General features: G+C 57.5%; 3 protein-coding genes across 11 annotated transcripts in view; 1 reads left to right on the top strand and 2 right to left on the bottom strand.

Moving 5' to 3' along the window:
- The window catches only part of PPP1R37 (protein phosphatase 1 regulatory subunit 37), a 41,352-nt gene extending 39,601 nt beyond the window's left edge, over positions 1-1,751 (bottom strand). Inside the window, exon 1 of one of the 2 annotated variants that reach the window (XM_045441973.1) lies at positions 1,211-1,751. In XM_045441973.1, coding sequence (XP_045297929.1) covers positions 1,211-1,412 — 202 coding nt within the window. In that variant the 5' untranslated portion in view covers positions 1,413-1,751. The remainder of the gene's footprint in view (positions 1-1,210) is intronic. The other variant, XM_045441972.1, reaches the window with a different exon arrangement.
- Positions 1,752-3,538: 1,787 nt separating this feature from the next.
- Positions 3,539-14,963, bottom strand: GEMIN7 (gem nuclear organelle associated protein 7). Of its 8 annotated transcripts, none has more exons than XM_045441985.1 (3): positions 14,851-14,963; positions 9,089-9,264; positions 3,539-4,215 (listed from the first exon to the last, which is right to left on the bottom strand). In XM_045441985.1, exons 2-3 carry the CDS (start codon positions 9,126-9,128, stop codon positions 3,812-3,814), a joined length of 444 nt encoding a protein of 147 aa, XP_045297941.1. In that variant the 5' UTR covers positions 9,129-9,264; positions 14,851-14,963; the 3' UTR covers positions 3,539-3,811. The 8 variants fall into 8 exon arrangements, with proteins under 8 accessions (XP_045297941.1, XP_045297937.1, XP_045297939.1 ...); XM_045441981.1 differs by having other exon boundaries at positions 14,830-14,943; XM_045441983.1 differs by having other exon boundaries at positions 14,770-14,880.
- ZNF296 (zinc finger protein 296) lies at positions 14,135-17,878 on the top strand. The gene is made up of 3 exons (XM_045441979.1): positions 14,135-14,568; positions 14,790-14,939; positions 16,804-17,878. Exons 1-3 carry the CDS (start codon positions 14,271-14,273, stop codon positions 17,775-17,777), a joined length of 1,422 nt encoding a protein of 473 aa, XP_045297935.1. The 5' UTR covers positions 14,135-14,270; the 3' UTR covers positions 17,778-17,878.
- The last annotated feature ends 50 nt before the right edge of the window (positions 17,879-17,928 follow it).

Raw genomic sequence — 17,928 nt, forward strand, 5'->3', positions numbered from 1 at the left:
TGGCAGGCTCCCTACGCGCTCAGCTTCCAGTTACCACGTTTCCCACTCTCACATGAAGTCCTCAATTCCTCCACCGCACAGACTAGCAACAGTGCCTCCTCTCTCCAGCGGCCAAGTGACCAACTTCTACTGAGCCGGGACCAGGCTGATCCCTCTCTTGGTGGGCTCCACCCTGGCAAGACTGACTGACGTCCCCAGCACAGAAAGACTCAACACTGCCGTTCATCTATGAAGCGATTTTCCAACTTTAGTTCTATACGCAAAACACACACACTCCTCCAGCTGCCCTTTCCGACACTAATCTGACCTCCAGGGAACCCAGAATCGGCAGACTTGCTCCCTCTTCCAACGTCTCAAGCCAGCAAACTTCTTCCGGCTCCTACTTTCTACCGACCAGCAACTCCAAATCCCTAACTCTTTCTCAAGGCGGGGAGGGGGAGAAAAATTTTAAAAAGAGACCCTTCTAGAGCCAGGCCCCAAAATTCCTCTGCTCCTTAATGGCTGATCATATTTTGCTTCACTTTTGGGCGAAAGCAAAGAAGGCATGCAGTGACTTTTCTTCTTCTTAATGCCAAGATCCAACACCTCCTCCGACTATCTCGTCCACCCCCAAAGTGACCACCAACTCTGCTCCTTTTCTGGAAGCTGTTTAGCTTGATTCCCTTTTCCCAATCCCAGGTTTTACTAACTCCTCCACAGCCACAGTCCCGCTGGTTTATTCTTCCTCCTCACAGCCAAAAAAGTGAGCGGCATGACTACCCCCCGCCCCGAGGTTTGCAGACTAGCAGCTTAACCTCTTTCCAGCCCTATGGGCCCATCAAACGTCCACCTAACCTTGGAACGCCAATTTTGACCCCCTCTTCCTCCCCAGACGGCTCTCTTTATCCTTTCGGGCGGGGGAGTGGGACTATGATCTCAAAGGCTACCGCCCGCCCGATCTCCCTGGCCTCCAAACTTTCTTTGATTGCTTATCATTTTAACTCCTAAAACGACCACCTTCGGCGTCCGCGAGGAGTGCGGCGGGGCATAAACCAGCTACTTTTCACCTTCCCAATCTAACAGCCACCCCGTCTCAAACACCTTGCAGCCCTAAAGTGACGACAGTCTCCTTAAATCATTAGGTGCAACTTCTCGAGCACCGCCTCCATGCCCGGCGCTGCACTGACTCCCGGTCAGCCACGAGCCCGCCCCGCGCCCCGGCAGTAGCTACCGTGTCTCCAGGGGTCTTTGGGCTCCACCGCTCCGGACACGATATCCTCGTCGGAGGGGAACGTGACGCGCTTGGCCGCAGCCTTGAGGCGCCCGTCGGCGGGGGACGATGCAGGGCTGGGAGACCGGGCCTCGGCGGGGGCCTCCTCGGCGTCGCCGTCCGCGCCCGGCCCGGGCGGCCCCTCCTGCGGCGGGGTCTCCATCGCCGCCGCCGCCTCTTCACGGGGGCCCCGGGGACATGTCCCGGGCCCCGGACTTGTCTCTCCGGGCCCGCCCGCCGTCCCGGGGCATGGGCTCCGCCGCTGCTTCAGGCGCCGCCTCCGTCCTCCCTCCTGGTCGTCGTAGTCGTCGCCGCCGGGAGCTCGAGCGCGCCTCCCCCGAGCCCCGCGCGCGCCTGCTCGTTCGCAGCCGCACTTTCGTTAACAGCCGGGGAGCCCGGCGTGTACTAATGAAAGCAGAAAATCAATTTACGCTATTCGCGGGTAGAGTTGTCTCGCGGGTTGTTGAAGCGGGTAACAAAAGGCAGAAAGAGCCACGGGAAAAAGAAGCGTGAGCAGTGAATCTGCAGAGCCGGAACTGCAGAGTACGAGGGGCGGGGCTAGGTGGACGCCGTCTCCCGGAGCAGCGCGCAAGCGCGAATGTGGGCCGCCCCCACCCCGCCACCCTCCTCCAACTGGGTAACTAACGTTCAGACTCGCACACATTCGTCACGAGCTCAGGCAACTGTGAGGGGAAGGGAGTTGATAAAAATAACATTTGCGTGGCGGAGGTAGACCAACTGATAAGGAGAGAGGCAAAGGGACAGAGAACTTGAAAGGAAAGGGACAGAGGCTGTATTGAATATATGAGTACAGGTGATGGTTGCTGACAGACGGATCCTCTGCCTGGAGACGAAGCCTTGGCCTCTTTGCTACAGACGCTCTAGCCTTCCATTTGCAGACTGCAGTTTCATCAGTAGCCCTCTGTATTTGGACAGCGTTGCATGAAATACAACTTAAATTAAAAGACTAAAATAAATATAAGCCCATGAGGAGTATCATAACCTCTATTAAAACACAAAAAATCCTGGATGATGGAAGAAATTCCAAAACCAGGAGACGAATCTGCCAACCAAACTACCGGGCGACGGAGCAGGTAGATTACCAAGCCCCGAGGAACCCGCACGAGTTCTAACGCCCCACACACCCCTCCCTCCGCGCACACACACACACACACACACACACACACACACACACACACACACACCCCCCACGGCTCGTTTCAATCGCTTAATATTCGCCTCGGCACTTTCGCCAGGCTTTCCCAGCACTTCCAGCAATTCGGGGGAAAGGCGGGGCTAAAACTAAAAAAGGGAGGGAGGATTCGGGAGGAGAGCGCGCGCGCGCGCGCGCGCGCGCGACGTCGTTGCCTAGGCAACTAGAGAGCTAGACCCGCGACTCGCTGGAGGCGGTGTCTTGAATGGACGGACGTAGGGGAGCTGAGGCTCAACATCACCAGCCGCCGCACTTTCGCGACTGAAGACGAACAAAGCAAATCTCATCTATACTTAATGGGATCTTCACTTACATTCCAAAGTTGATGGGATTACAAAGGGGGCAGAAATCACTTGAGCCAAGCGAAACCAGAAAAACGACTAGTGGCGGGGATAAGGGAAGCGAGTGATAATGGACGGCTACACAGCTGGAGCGAAATGGAGAAAGGGTGAAGCTTCACCCCAACCTCGTCCTCAGCCTGTCCTCAAAGGTGCGGCCGCACCGGGTCCGGGTCCGACCCCTTCCGGAGCGGGCAGGGAAACCAACTCGCCTTCCCTAGAGTGAGGCCCACGCCACCCAAGGGCCCGGCGACCGTGTAACCAACCCAATGCGAACCACGCCCCTCGCGGTGAACAACCCCCCCCCGCCCCGCCCACCCGAGAAAAGAAACCGCGTCTGAATCTCCCAAACCCGCTGCTCCGGTAGCTCCAGCCACTCCCCCGGAGAGTGAGGACCAACCCAATCTCCACCTTTATCCCCCAGTTCCTCCCGGCCCCTTGATGTGTCCTCTTCTCGAGGTCCACCAGGATAGTCAACCTCCCATTTCCTAAATCTGGTTCCATCCCTATGTGGCACACTTAAACAAAACAAAACAAAACAAAACAAAACAAAACAAAACAAAACAGGAGTCTTCCTGGAATAATGGGTTCTTTAGTAGAGGGGACTTTCTCCAGGGTGGCTGAACTTCGCAACTTCAACAGACAATTTCCCACTCTGCGATGTGCCGCCCTTTATTAACCGCCCCCAACCCTCCCCCCCCCCCCCCCCCCCCCCCCCCCCCCCCCCCCCCCCCCCCCCCGTCTTCAGGAACTGGCATGAGGCCCTGTTTTAAGAGTTTAGATTCCCGTGAGGCAGAGCATTCCTTCCAACGGGCTCTAGAACTCCTGTGGTTGCAGAATTTTACTGACTGGACTCCGCAGGTCCCAAGAAGCCAGAGTTGCCCGGCGCTCGGCTCAAATTTCCAAGGATGTTCCAAACCCTGTGGGGCCCAGGGTGCTGGGCTCGTGAACATTTGGAGGCTGGGATACTGCGGCCAGGCCTCGGGCAGAAAGGCGAACCCAGTCACGTCCTCACGGCTTGAAAGTGTAGGAAATAATGTCACTACACCGCAGCAGCGCCTCGGCCTGCACGCCTATCGGCGTCTGCAGCTGCAGCACGTAGAAGTTGGCCACGTCCAGGTCGGCGGCGCCGAAGTGGGCGGTCACGTGCACACCCTCGTGCAGTGTGAAGTTCACCTGGTGACCCACCATGGCCAGCAGGCTGCGGAGGTAGCGTTCCCGAAGTGCGGCTCGGGCCTGCTGTTCCCGGGATTCCCGAGACTCTCGACCTACTGGAGATCCCGGGCTTCCAGGAACCTCTGGCTTCGGGGGGGCCCTGCGTCCGTCTGGGGCAAAGCCTCGGCTCAAGCCATCAGGGCCCCGGGGGAGCCGGAGCACAGGCACGGGAATGGCTGGTGGAGTCTGCATTATCCTGGCTGTTGGGTGAAGGGGAACAGAGGGAAGCCATTACACAGGGAGGGTGGGACTACAAGGGGGGAGGCGGGGAGCAGGGGCTTGTCTACCCCACCTCATCTCAACTTGTCCCAAACCCAGTTCCTGCTTCTCCTTTTAGAAGGCCGCCCGGGTGCCTGGGTGGCTCAGTCCGTTAAGGGTCCGAGTCTTGGTTTCCGCTTAGGACGTGATCTCACAGTTTGTGGGTTCAAGCCCCACACCCGGCTCTAGGCAGACAGCGCAGAGCCTGCTTAGGATTCTCTCTCTCTCCCTCTCTCTGCCCCTCCCCTGCTCTCGCACTCTCTCTCAAAAATAAAAAAAAATAAAAAAAATTTTTTTTTTAATGTTTTATTTCTGAGACCGAGAGAGACAGTGCGTGAGCAGGGGAGGGACAGAGAGAGAGCGAGAACACAGAATCCGAAGCAGGCTCCAGGCTCTGAGCTGTCGGCACAGAGCCCGAAGCGGGGCTCGAACTCACGAACCTCGAGATCATGACCTGAGCCAAAGGCAGACGCTTAACCGGCTGAGCCACCCAGGCGCCCCAACGGTAACTTCATAGTGGAGGAATCTGGTGGACCCTACCTTAACTTAGGCATCAAAACCATCATGTGCAGTAAAGGGACAAAAGACCCCATGTGCCTTCTGAGGTGAGACACTGAAGGACAGGGCACCACTTCCGTGGTATTCCTACCAAATATGGATTACTGAAATCCAATCACGAGAAAGCTCACATTGAGGGACTTCTACAAAAAAGTGAGCCTGAGTTCCTTAAAAATAACAAGGTCCTGGGGTGCTGGGCTGGCTCAGTCAGTAGAGTATGTCACTCTTGATCTCAGGGCCAAGAGTTTGACCCCCACTTTGGGCACAGAGCTTACGTTAAAAAAAAAAAAAATGGGGGCACCTGGCTGGCTCAGTGGGGAGAGCATGCGACTCCTGATCTCAGGGTTGTGAGTTCAAGCTCCGTGTTGGGCATGGAGCCTACTTAAATCAAAAAATGGGGCACCCGGGTGGCTCAGTTGGTTAAACATCTGACTCTTGATCTTGGCTCAGGACCTGAGCAGTACCGTGCCTACTTGGGATTCTCTCTCTCTCCCTATCTCTCTGCCCCGCCCCTACTTGTGCGCGCGCGCACACTCTCTCTCTTTCAAAATAAGTAAATAAACATCAAAAAAAGAAGAAGAAGGGGCGCCTGGGTGGCGCAGTCGGTTAAGCGTCCGACTTCAGCCAGGTCACAATCTCACGGTCCGTGAGTTCGAGCCCCGCGTCGGGCTCTGGGCTGATGGCTCAGAGCCTGGAGCCTGTTTCCGATTCTGTGTCTCCCTCTCTCTCTGCCCCTCCCCCGTTCATGCTCTGTCTCTCTCTGTCCCAAAAATAAATAAACGTTGAAAAAAAAAATTAAAAAAAAAAAAAAAAAAAAAAGAAGAAAATCATAAAGAAGAGAAAATACATTTACAGTACTGTACTGTATTTATTGAAAAAAATGCATGTGTAAGTGGACCGATGCAGTTCAAACCCCCCATCGTTCAAGGATCAACTGTTGTGTACGTATTCCCAGCCTGACACCCCTGCCCACACCTTGCCCCCCATCACTTCTTCCTGGACTACTGAAGTCAACTCCACCCGGGCCCCTGGCTTCCACTTTCACTGTCCCCCCACCTGCAAGTCTGTCCCCACGCACAGCCAGAAGGACCTTGTTCACACCTAACACCTACCATCTAACACCTGAGTCAGGTCACATGCCTCCTCTGCCGAGAACCTTCCCCTGGCTTCAGCCTCGCCCAGAGGCAAAGCCAACGTCCTCACCACAGCCCTCAACGGCCACTCGTGCTTTGGACCCCGCCAGCACCCTCGTGGCGGGCCATGCTTCCCTCTCTAGCCCAGCCCCTCTGGCTGCCTTGCTGGGCTGCAAACGCGCCTGGCACAGAAGTCCCTCTCAGACCCCTGCACTTGAAGTTCCCCTCTGCTTGTATCTCCTCTCCGCCTCCTCTGAGCACACCATCTTCAAGCGCCACCCCACATTCTTCCACGCCCTCACCAACCTCGTTGGTAGCGCGCAGGACTCTTCTGACGTGATATTGTATATTTATTGTCCTGCCTAGGGCCCTTCTCCTCCGCTAGATGCCTGCCTCCCTCCCCGTGGGCAGCGACCTTGCTTTCTCCCGGGTGCTGACCCCCAGCTTCCTGGAACACTGTGTGGCAGCGGCCCAGAGACCAGGCTCCTTAAAACATTGTTCCTGCTTGAATGAATGGAGGGGAGATTGAGCTCCCAGGCCTGCTTAGCTGGGTGACTTCAAGGGACAGTTTCCAGGCTGGACAGGGCCTGGTGATTAACAGAAGTGACAAATTTTAGGCACATGGTGTCCCATCCCTGGGCCACTCCCGGTACGGGGGAGATCAAGATGATCCTTGGGGCGCCTGGGTGGCTCAGTCGGTTAAGCGTCCGACTTCGGCCCAGGTCATGATCTCACGGTTCGTGGGTTTGAGCCCCGCATCGGGCTCTGTGCTGACAGCGCAGAGCCTGGAGCCTGTTTCAGATTCTGTGTCTCCCTCTCTCTCTGCTCCTCCCCCACTCACGCTCTGTCTCCCTCTGTCTCAAAAATAAACATTTAAAAAAAAAAAGATGATCGTTTTTCTTCAGCTCTTCTCATCTCTGCAGCTCAACGGTGAGCTACTTGGGAGCACGGACGCCACAGAGAAACGGGTCAAGGCCGTAGAGGAGGGTTTCTCCCAACATTGATGATATTTGGGACTGGATCGTTTTTTTTTTTTTAAAGTGTATTCATCTTTGAGAGAGAGAGACAGAGCATGAACAGGGGAGGGGCAGAGAGAGCGAGGGAGACACAGCATCCGAAGCAGGCTCCAGGCTCTGAGCTGTCAGCACAGAGCTCGACGCGGGGCTGGACCTCCCGGACCGCGAGATCGTGACCTGAGCCGAAGTCGGATGTTTAACCGACAGAGCCATCCAGGCGCCCCGGGACTGGATCGTTCTCTGTGGTGGTGTGGCGGGCTGTCCAGGGCATAGGTGTAGGACTTGAGCAGCAGCCCTAGCCTCTACCCACTAGATGCCAGTAGAACCCCCCCCCCCACCATTACCCCCTGCTGTGACTACCAAAACTGTCCCCCGTTGGTGAATAGTATGGTATGAGAATTACACCTCAATAAAGCCTTTTTCTTTTAAAAGATTTTATTTATTTCTTTAAATATTTTTTAAATGTTTATTTATTTTTGAGAGAGTGCGCGCGCGCACCCTAGTGGGGGAGGGGCAGCGAGGCGGGGGGGGGGGGGGGGGGCGGCCAGAGGATCCCAAATGGGCTCCGCGCTGAGCGATAGCAAAGGGCACAATGCGGGGCTTGAACCCACGAGCCTCGAGATTATGACCCGAGCTGAAGCTGCACGCCCCACGGATAGAGCCACCCAGGTGCCCCTAGAAGATTTTATTGTTTTTAAAGTGATCTCTGCACTCGGCGTGAGGCTGGAACTTACAACTCTGAGATCGAGTGGCAGGCCATACTGACCGAGCCAGCCAAGTGCTGTAACATACAGATAACTTTAAAAAAAAAAAAAAAAAAGGCTTTAAAGGGGCGCCTGAGTGGCTCGATGGGTTGAGCGTCCAACTCTTGACTTCGGGGCATGATTTCATGGTTCTTGGGATCGAGCCCCACATCGGGCTCTGTGCTGACAGCACAGAGCCTGTTTGAGACTCTCTCTGCCCCTCCCCATGCTGGTGCACGCGCGTGCTCTCTCTCTCTCTCTCTCTCTCAAATAAATAAATAAACATTAAAAAAATAAATTAATTAACATTAAAAAAGGCTTCAGGGGATGCCTGGCTGGTTCAGTCAGTAGAGCATGTGACTCTTGATCTCAGGGTCGTGAGTTCCAGACCCACACTGGGCATGGAGCCTACTTTTTTGTTTTTTAAGTAGGCTGCAACCCCAGTGTGGAGCCCAACGTAGGGCTCGAACTCATGAGCCTGACGTCATGACCTGAGCCAAGATCAAGAGTTGGACGCTTAATTGAACGAGCCCTCCAGGCGCCCCAGTAGTTTTAAAATTCTAATTTCAAAAAGGCAGGGGCATATCGTAATGTTTCCGTGTCCCTTAAAAGATGTTAGACTCCCGGAGCCTCTGGCTGGCTCAATTGGTCGAGTATGAGGCTCTTGATCTCAGGGCTGTGTATGGAGCCTGCTTAAAATTAAATTAAATTAAACTAAATTAAACTTAAAAATGTTAGATGTCCCCCTCAGGAATCTGAACTTCCTCTCCTATCCCTCCCTACTCCCCAGACTTTCTGTCCCGGTCCAGACCTTTCCCGGGGACTGGCTTTTAAGTCCTACAGATCAGACACCCCTACTGGTGACCCGGATTGAATCCCTATTAGCAGAAGTTGGCAAATTTTCTCTGTAAGGGGCCTGACAGTGAATACTGTAGGCTCTGTGGGCGATAGGGTCTGTCACAACTACTCAACTTTGTCACAGTTGCAACACAGCGGCCACAGACAGACACGAAAATAATAAACACGGCCGTTCTTACAACCTCACTTATTGGGACACTGACCTTTCAATTTGATCTAATTTCATGCACCACAAAAATTTCTCAAAGTCTTCCAAGCACTTCAAAAGTAAACCTTGGCACTTGGGGGACTCAGTCGGTTAAGTGTCCCGGCTCTCGATTTCAGCTCAGGTCGTGATCTCACCGTTCCCAAGTTCGAGCCCCGCGTGGGGCTCCGTGCTGACAGGGCAGAGCCTGCTTGGGATTCTCTCGCCCTCTCTCTCTCTGCCCCTCCCCTGCTCGTGCTCTCTCTCTGTGTCTCTCAAAATAAGTAATAAAGTAAACTGAGGGGAAAAAAGGTAAAACCCACTCTTGGCTCGCAGGCCACACAAGACCGGGAGGCGGGCCATTAGCTTACCCCCCTCAGCGGATAGGAAGGTATGGATTCGGGGAGACGGGTGGTTCTTAGCCCTCCCAGATTCGCTACGAGGGATCTGGACAGGTCACCGTGGCTCTGCAAACAGCCTCCCTGTTCGGTTTCCTCATCTGTAAAATGAAGCAAGAAAAGAAAAAAAAAAAAAAAAAAAAGACTCAGACTTCCTAGGGTTCCGGGAGACCCTTTCAGGCGGCAATGGGTGATCACACAAGGGACATCCCACAGCACCCTGGACTCCTCCTGGCTTTCTCTGCCACCCACGTTCAACCCAGCGGTAAAGTCACCTTCGGAAAGGTATCCAGCATCCAGCAACTTTTCACCTCCGCTCGCTCTCCCCTCCCCCTGCCTCCTCCTTGGTCCAGCCACCGTCTCCTTCCCCCTTCACAGCCTCCACCGTCACCCTGCAGTCTGTTCCCTACGCAGACACAGCTCAGTAAATATTTGTTGAAGGGAAAGGAAGGATCCACCCGTCCACATTATCCAAGCGCCTGCTCGGGGGCCCAGCTCACGTGGGGTGGTGCCAGGGACAGGGTGGTGAGGGAAACTGCCCTCACAGGCCAGTGGGTGACACAGACTTGTTTCTGGACAATGCCTACCCAGAGCGGGCAGGGCTGGAGGAGCCTCAGGTGCCCAGAGGGGCCACCTGGCCCAAGAAGGGGGCAAGAGATAGCCAGCCAGGAAGGGTGTTGTATCTGAGCAGCCCTAAATGAAATAAGGAACTGAGTCCTGTAGACATCTGGGGGGACAGCGTTCCAGTCAGTGGGAACAGCAAATACAAAGCCCAGGGAAGGGTGACTTTGAAGCAGAGCAAGGAGGCCAGCGTGGAGGAGGTGGGAGCAGGGGCAGATCGGCAGGGAGAGGCCTCGAAGACTGAGGTGAGGGCTTGGCTCACTACTCTGAGGCAAGAGCCTTGGGATGGTTCTGAGCAGGGAAGGGACAGGACCTGACTGATTTTCACATGATCCCTCTCCCTGCGGGGAGCCCAGTGAGGAAGCTGCCTCGGTGGCCCAGGCGGGCAGAGCATGATGGTGCCTGGAACAGGGTGGGGGCTGTGGGGGTGGGATATACACACTTTCTAATTTATCTGACCACTGCCCTTCGCACTCCAAGCTTAGCCAAGGCTCATCAGCCCCCAGGGCTTTCACCCAACCTAGGTTAACACTCCAGTGATTTAAGAGATACACCCTAGTCTGTAGGGCTAGGACGTCCCACCACGGTACTGATGGGAATTAAGCAAATGGCCACAAAACACATGAAATCCCTAGATAAAACAACCAACGGAGATTTGGTCATACCACGTAATCCCCGTTCTCCTGAAGAGGAAACTGGCACTGGGAGATGCCAAATCATTTACTGGGTGCAAGCTGGTGAGTGGCAGGAAAAGGGAGCGAACCCAGGTTGCCCTGGGTTGGACAACAGACCTGGGGCCATCACCCCTGCTCTCTGCAGGGCAGATTTGTTTTAGGGTCCGCGCACCGCTGGAGGTCTTGGAACCAAGGTGTGACCTGATAAGAAGCTGGTTTAAGAAAGGTCAGGTAGGGTGTGCCCAAGAAGGCAAAAGCAGGCATTATCCCTTCTCCCTGGTGACCAGGCCCCAGAATCCTTTATCCTCTAAGCCAAGGATTTCTGGCCCAAAGATTTCAGAAAAATGGCCGAACCCACCCCCACGACTTGCACAGTCAAGACTCCAGACCCCATCACTTAGGTCACGGACAAGGAAGGGCAGGAGATTCACAGACCTCCCTTCTTGGGGCCTCAGTGCTGACTTCCAAGAAAATGGGAATGGATCAGTTCAAGGGACAGACGTTTAGTTAACCCTTCAGTAGCCAGGGGAGGGATAGCCGAGTTACCAGGTTAACCGTGAAGACCCCAGACCTTCGCTAATTAACCAAGGTGCCGACAGGTCCACACACACCCCAGAGGTGGCCCTGTGGGATGCAAATCAGTTAAAATGGAGCCTCCAGAGAGGGTCCGAACCTCAAGCACGGAATACTTCCCCTCCCCTCTGCCCCCTGGGCTGGTCAGTTTCCTTTCAATTCCGCCCTGGCCACCCACAGCTAGCCTTTTCTTATACTAAGTAGGTCCTCCCGGCCCCCAGGCGTCCATTCCCCACTCTGCCTGGGCTGGGTGTCCTCCCGGCTCAGATCAGGCAAGCGATTCCGTCCCGCCAAGGCGGGAGTCACAACTGCTGCCGTTGTTACTGTTACCATCGTCGTCGTTGTTATTTTCCCCGAGGGAGAGAGAGCATTCTGAGCGGCCCGGGCCCCTCACCCCAACCCCGGCGCCGGAACGTCCCCGATGCTGCGTTCCGGACCGGAGTCCCCATGCAGGCGTTCGGGGACCACAACGTCCCCACGGCCAGCGTTGCGGGCGCGGACCTGCCCCTTCCCGCCACTCCCGGCCGCGCACGCGGGCGGGCGTCCGGGGCCAGGCCCGGGGAGAGGGAGTGAAACGTGCTCGCGCCCCACCACCGACACCCAAGCACTCACCGAGGTCCGCGGCGCCCGGCGCCCCCACTTCCGCCGGCGCCCCAGCTGCAGAGGCCCGGGCGGGCCGCGAGCCGCCCAGCCTGGGTTCCGCCCGCGCTGCCGCCGCCCCACGTGGTGGCGGGCGGGCTCTCGGGCTCGGAAACCAGCGCGGCCCCACGCACCACCCCGCCCCGCGGCCTGGCCCATCGCTTGCATCTGATCCGCCTGCCTGCGAGGTGGGGGGCGTCCGGGATGCCCGCTTTAGGGAAGAAGAAATTGAGGTTCGGGGAGGAGGAGACTTCCTCCGGGCTGAGTTAAGGACAGAGCTTGGTCTCCCCCTACACGTGCACACTCCTTCCCTTCACCTGCAGGCCAAACCACCGCAGCTCCTCTCTTTGAAACCTTGAGCAGCCACACGGCAGGAAAAAGGCTTGGAGAGGGCAGCAGTGGGACCCGAGGTGGTGGTTCTGTCTAGCAGTCCCCCCTGCCGCCCCGTTTTGCAAAGGGGGAAACTGAGGCCCTGAAAAACGGAATGTCTGGCTTTAAGTGCTATGGAACCTCACTGCCCTGGGCTCAGATGGAATTCACTTCTTCCACATTTTTTCCATGAGCCAGGGGCTTCACGGGCCCAGCAGATCCCCAAGACCGAGTGCCTGGCACACAGCCCCTCTGTGAGGTCTGTTGAAAGAACGTGCTGGAGGGGCCTGGGCGACGCAGTCCCGTTAAGTGTCCGACTCTTGAGCTCGGCTCAGGCCATGATCTCTCTCACATTTTGTGAGTTCCAGCCCTGCATGGGGCTCTGCACCCATGGTGTGGAACCTGCTTGGGATTCTGTCTCTCCCTCTCTCTGCCCCTCCCCAGCTTGTGCTCTAAATAAATAAATAAATAAATAAATAAACAAACAAGAAAGAAAGAAAAAGAAAGAGAATGTGCTGAATACCCATTTGTTGACTGAGCTATGAACAAGCAGGATTTATGTGAACCAGGCTGATTTGACTCTTGCCCTCTGGAACCCACATTCTTGGAGGGCCGGGAGGGGCAGAATAGGGTATACCTGAGCAAATACATCAACAAGATCCTGCAGGGCTTGTGATGAGTGATACCAAAGGAATAAAATAAGGATAATGGGGTAACAGGTGGTAGAGTCAGGGGAGCTTCTCTAGTTGGGTGGTCAAAGGAGGTGGCAGTGAAGAAGCCCCTTTAGGTAATCGATGGGGAAACTGAGGCCCAGGGAAGAAGTGAGGACAGATGGAGGTCACGGTTGTAAGGCCTTGAGCAGGGTGGAGCTGCTTTAGATACAGTGGCCAGGGAGGCCCTGGGCTCTCTGGAGGACGATTGAGCTCAGACCTGAATAACAATATGAGGAACCCTCTGGCCCGGAGCAGTGCTCCTGGGACATTAGCATGTGCAATTCACTCAGAGCTGGGCTGGGGACCCAGGGGAGGACAGACCCCCGGCCCTGACCTCAGCGAGCTTGTGTTGGGTGGGGGTGGGGAGGGAAGAGAGGACAGTCAACAGATAGGTCTAGGTTATTATGATGTGGCCGGTGCCAGGAAGAAAAGGAAACTTGTAAGGGTTGGAGGGTGGGGCAGGGTGTTGATGCCACTTCAAACAGTGATCGGAGCGAGCTGCTTTGCGGAGGCAAGTTCAAGGAGGCCCGCGTGGAGGGAGGTGAAGACAGTTGCTTCTTTGGTTTTTATAGTGATTCCAGGTTTAGGAGCAGAGTAGATGTATATAACCGCAACCCTCCTCGCCTTAACCAGCCCTCCGCCGCAGGCGCTGGTCTCAGAAATCCAAAGCCCTTAAGTGGACATAAGACCCCCTCGGCCCCAAGGCAGTTTTCTCACAGAACTCAATCACCCACGCCTCTCCCCACGCCCTGCCCCCCTTCCTTGTTATTCTGCAACATACAAGGCTGGCCGGCCCCCTCACCTCCTTCGGGGCTCAAGTGCCCCACGCTCTTCCCCTGTAGAAAACCGACCAAGGCCCCACCCCCACCCCCACCCCGGCAACCCTGCCCCTTTCTAGCCCTTCCTAGTTTTTTTTTCGGCCCCATCGCACTTGCCGTCCTGGAAGGCACTCCGTTTTACAGTTATCTTGTTGAGAGTCTGTCTCCCCCCAACAAATACACTGCGTGAGAGATCACTGGCTGTCCTGTTCACCGCTGTACCCTCAGTACTTAGAACAGAATCTAGTGCAAAGTGCTCGATAAATGTTTGCCCCCTGAGTTTTTATTGTAACGCATTTAATGGAATAGACCCAAACGTGGCTCCCGCCGTATTCTCTCTCGGGGGTGCGTGCAGGCACCGTGCGCCTGTTTCACCGGTCCTAAAAAGGCATCAGGAATGGGCGTTTGTGTGCATGGTCGTGTGACCTCGGCGTCGTTAAGGTTTGGTCGCTAAGAAAATGCAGTGGGCTCGTCTTTGATCGAGTTTGGCTGCCGCCCGGGCCCCTGCGGGGCCGCCCCGTCCTCGCCCGCCAGGTCCCGCCCCGGTGGGTGGAGCCACGGGCCGGGCCAGCACGTGTAAGAGTTCGCGGCGGGTCGCCGCAGTCACTCACCTGAGCGCCTCGGTCTGAGCGCGCACGGCCCGCGCGTCCTCCGCGCGTCCTCCGCCCGCCCGCTCACCAGCCCGCCCGGCCCTCGACTCATGTCCCGCCGCAAGGCCGGCTGCATGCCCCGCCGAGTAGACCCCGCGCCCGCCGCCAACACAGACGACGAGATGGAGATGCCGGACCTCGTCATCGAAATGAAGCCGGAGCCAGACGTGCGGCCCCTACAGGCCCCGGGGCTGGGGCCCTTCTCCCCGAAGGAAGTGCCCACGCCGGGGCGGTATGAGGGCGAACCCCGCCGTTCCTCCGGCCCCGTGCCCGTCGGGAGCCCTCTCCACGCCCTCGGCGCGCGGAACCAGTGGGCACTGTGGACGCCGCTGATCCTCAACCCTCGCGGTGAGCGCCCCCTGCCCCTGCCCCGCCTCCCTCCCCCTTCGCTCGGGTGGGACGCCCTCCTCCGGGCACCGGGCACCGACCCCCGACCCCCCGGCCTTATTTCCCTTGCTTGGTCCTGGCCTCCAGCCCCCTTTCTGACCTTCGGGGTTTCCCTCTCCCTCGGAACCCCCAGCCCCCATCCGGGCCCCACCCGACGCTTACCACCCGCTTCCTCCCAGCAGACCGCCAGCCCTGGACCGACAAACACCCAGATCTGTTGACCTGCGGTCGCTGCCTGCAGACCTTTCCTTTGGAAGCCATCACTGCTTTCATGGCCCACAAGAAGCTGGACTGTCAGCTTTTCAGAGGCCCCAGCCCCGGCCAGGGCTCAGGTGAGTCAAGCCGGGATGCAGTCCCCCTCTCAAGTTCAAGGGCCTGGCTTCCTGTGGGAGAAGGGGCTGAACTGGACAGGCGGGGCAGTGAGCACTACTTCCCCTTTCTCGCTCCCCATCGGGTGCAGCCTAGGCGTGGCCAGGGCCTGCCCTGTCCTAGGGCTGGGACTAGTGGCGGGGGTGGAGGGAGGGGGGGTGCGGGCAGGGGCTGGGCATGAAGGAGGGCCGCCCACAGGGTGTGGCCAGCCCCTGAAGACTGGTCTGGGGATTTGCCACACACACACACCCCCAATCTGGTTTCACTTCTCCTTCCCCTTGGCCAGAAATAACTGGCCAGGTGGCTGGACCAGTGTGGCAGTAGGGGGACCTCTGGGGAGGGCAGCGGCCTGGGGGAGGGGAGGCTGAGGCCAGCTGGAAGTGCGCCATTACCACCCCCTCCCACCCCATTATTAGTGCCGATTGAGGTGGCGGTGCATTTCCTCAGAGCCAAGGAAGGGGCTTCTGGCTTCCCTCTCTGATGGAATCTCCCAGCCCTGCCCTCTGGGAAGCCCCTGGTTTGGGCCAGGTCCTCGGTGTCTGGACACCTGGGTTCCTTCTCTTAGAAGGGAATGAAAGCCCTTAACTTGGTATTAGACTCGAGGGAAGCTTTTGGTCATCACAGGCTGTGGGGGGCATCTCAACCTACAAATTTTCATCCCCTGGCCATTGTGCTCCTAGGACTTTTGAGAAATAGAATTATATTCAGGCCTGGGGGGGGGGAGGGGGGGGCTGTTCTGTGATGGGGGAGGGGAGGGAGGGGCTGTGACTGGATCAGCCCCACAGTTGAAGCCGGCAGGGTGGCCTGGTGGCCCGGGGAGGGGCTATGATGGAATCACTGGAACACTCCCAGGTGCTGGGACTTGGTGGAGCGTGGGCACTCCCGCCACGTGGGTGTAGTGCAGTTCATGTTTACTGAGGGTTTACATGGACCAAGACTTTCAGTTCTTCTCCGTTCAACGTCACAACGCCCCTCGAAGGTTAGAATCCCCGTGTTCTAACAAATGAGAAAACAGGGCCAGAGAGGAGTGTTTCTTGCCCAAGGTCACACAGCTAAGGAGCCTAAGAACTAGTTGGTGGACACGAGAGGCTGGCACTCTCCGGCCCCCATCTGTGCTTCTGACCTGGTGTTGCATCAGGAAAGCCACCCCACCCAAGACTGTCTAGGACTTGAAGAGTAAGGTACTGATAGTACCTGGAGGGTCTAGAGAAAACACCTCATTTGGAGGGCTCTTAATTTGGGGTCCACGCAGAGGGAGAGGGAACCTCACTCACTACCCCTCCCAACTTCTAGGTGGCTGCTTCCCTCCTCGGCCCCCTCTTCTGCAAGGCAGGGAATAGGAGACCGTGCATGGAACCCATGAACTTGGGGCCTGGCACAGAACCCCGCTCAGTAATCAAAAGCTGTATTAAGCCGACAATCTTTGAAAATCTGTCTCCCCGTCCCCAGGGTTCTGGGTTGAAACCCCAACTCCACCCTTCTAAGCTCGTGAGCTTGGGGAAAGGTCTTTGCCTGTTCTCCCTTCCCGACTCCCTCCTATAAAACAGCCTTCCCCACCCCTTCCCTCACCCTGCTTTAACTTCTGGTGAAGACTTGCAAACACAGAAAATCCTCAGGTATGCACCATCTACTCCGCAGGTCTTCCTTACTTGCCTGCCCGCCCGCTTCTGAGCATCAGCTTCTGGAGGACGGGGGTCTTGCCTGCCTTCCTTACTGGGCCTTCTCAGCCCCCAGAGTGGAGCCTTTCCCGCAGAAGGTGTCCACCTGGCAGGCGTGAGTCGCAACTGTCGCTTTTCCCCATCTAACACTGGGCCCTTCTCGTTGCAGAACGCCAGGACCCCAAGGCCCTGGGCTGCTTCCGCTGCGGGAGACAGTTCTCAGGGGCCTGGAAACTGCTGCGCCATGCCCAGTGGGACCACGGACTGTCCATCTACCAGACGGAACCCGAGGCCCCAGAGGCCCCGCTGCTGGGCCTGGCAGAGGTGGCCGCCGCAGTGTCGGCAGTGGTGGAGCCGGAAGCTGAGGCCAAGGGCCCCCGGGTGAGCATCCCCCCGCGGCGGAGCCCCACCTGCCCCGTGTGCGCGAAGACCCTCAGCTCCTTCAGCAATCTCAAAGTGCACATGCGCTCGCACACAGGCGAGCGGCCCTATGCCTGTGACCAGTGTCCCTACACCTGTACCCAGAGTAGCAAGCTCAACCGCCACAAGAAGACCCACCGGCAGCCACGGCCTCAGAGCCCCTTCAAGGCCAAAGCCAGTCCAGAACAGGCCTCTGCCACTGCCCCTCCTGAGCCAGCGGCCCACGCCGCGGCCCCGGCCAGCACCCTCCTGCGCAGCAGTGGCGAGAGCGCCGGAGCGGCCGCCACGGCGGGGGTCCAGGAACCCGGGGCTCCTGGTGGTGGGGCGCAGGTGGGCCCCGGCGGGGCCAGTTGGGAAGCTACCACCAAGGAACAGAGAACTGAACCTGCGAAGGGCCCGACGTCCCCCAAGAAGCTGCCAAAGCCGGCGGTCAAGAGCCGCGGGCCCGGGGGCAGCTGTGAGTTCTGTGGAAAGCACTTCACCAACAGCAGCAACCTGACGGTACACCGGCGCTCACACACGGGCGAGCGGCCCTACACCTGCGAGCTCTGTCCCTACGCCTGTGCCCAGAGCAGCAAGCTCAACCGCCACCGCCGCATGCACGGCCTGGGGCCGGGCAGCACCCGCTTCGAATGTCCCCACTGCTGTGTGCCCTTCGGCCTGCGTGCCACCCTGGACAAACACCTGCGGCAGAAGCACCCCGAGGTGGCCGGGGACGCCTGAGGCGCGGGAACGCCCTCTCTGCGGTCCCTGGTACCACCGTTACTGTGCTTGTCGACCTTGGCCTTGGCTCTGCTGCGAGTAAACCTCCCGCCTAGAACACACACGTTTGGACTCTGGCTTTCTTGGGGTGTCTGAGGTGGGGCGGGAGGCT

Source organism: Leopardus geoffroyi, chromosome E2 (assembly GCF_018350155.1).
Source record: "Leopardus geoffroyi isolate Oge1 chromosome E2, O.geoffroyi_Oge1_pat1.0, whole genome shotgun sequence".
Lineage (NCBI taxonomy): Eukaryota > Metazoa > Chordata > Mammalia > Carnivora > Felidae > Leopardus > Leopardus geoffroyi.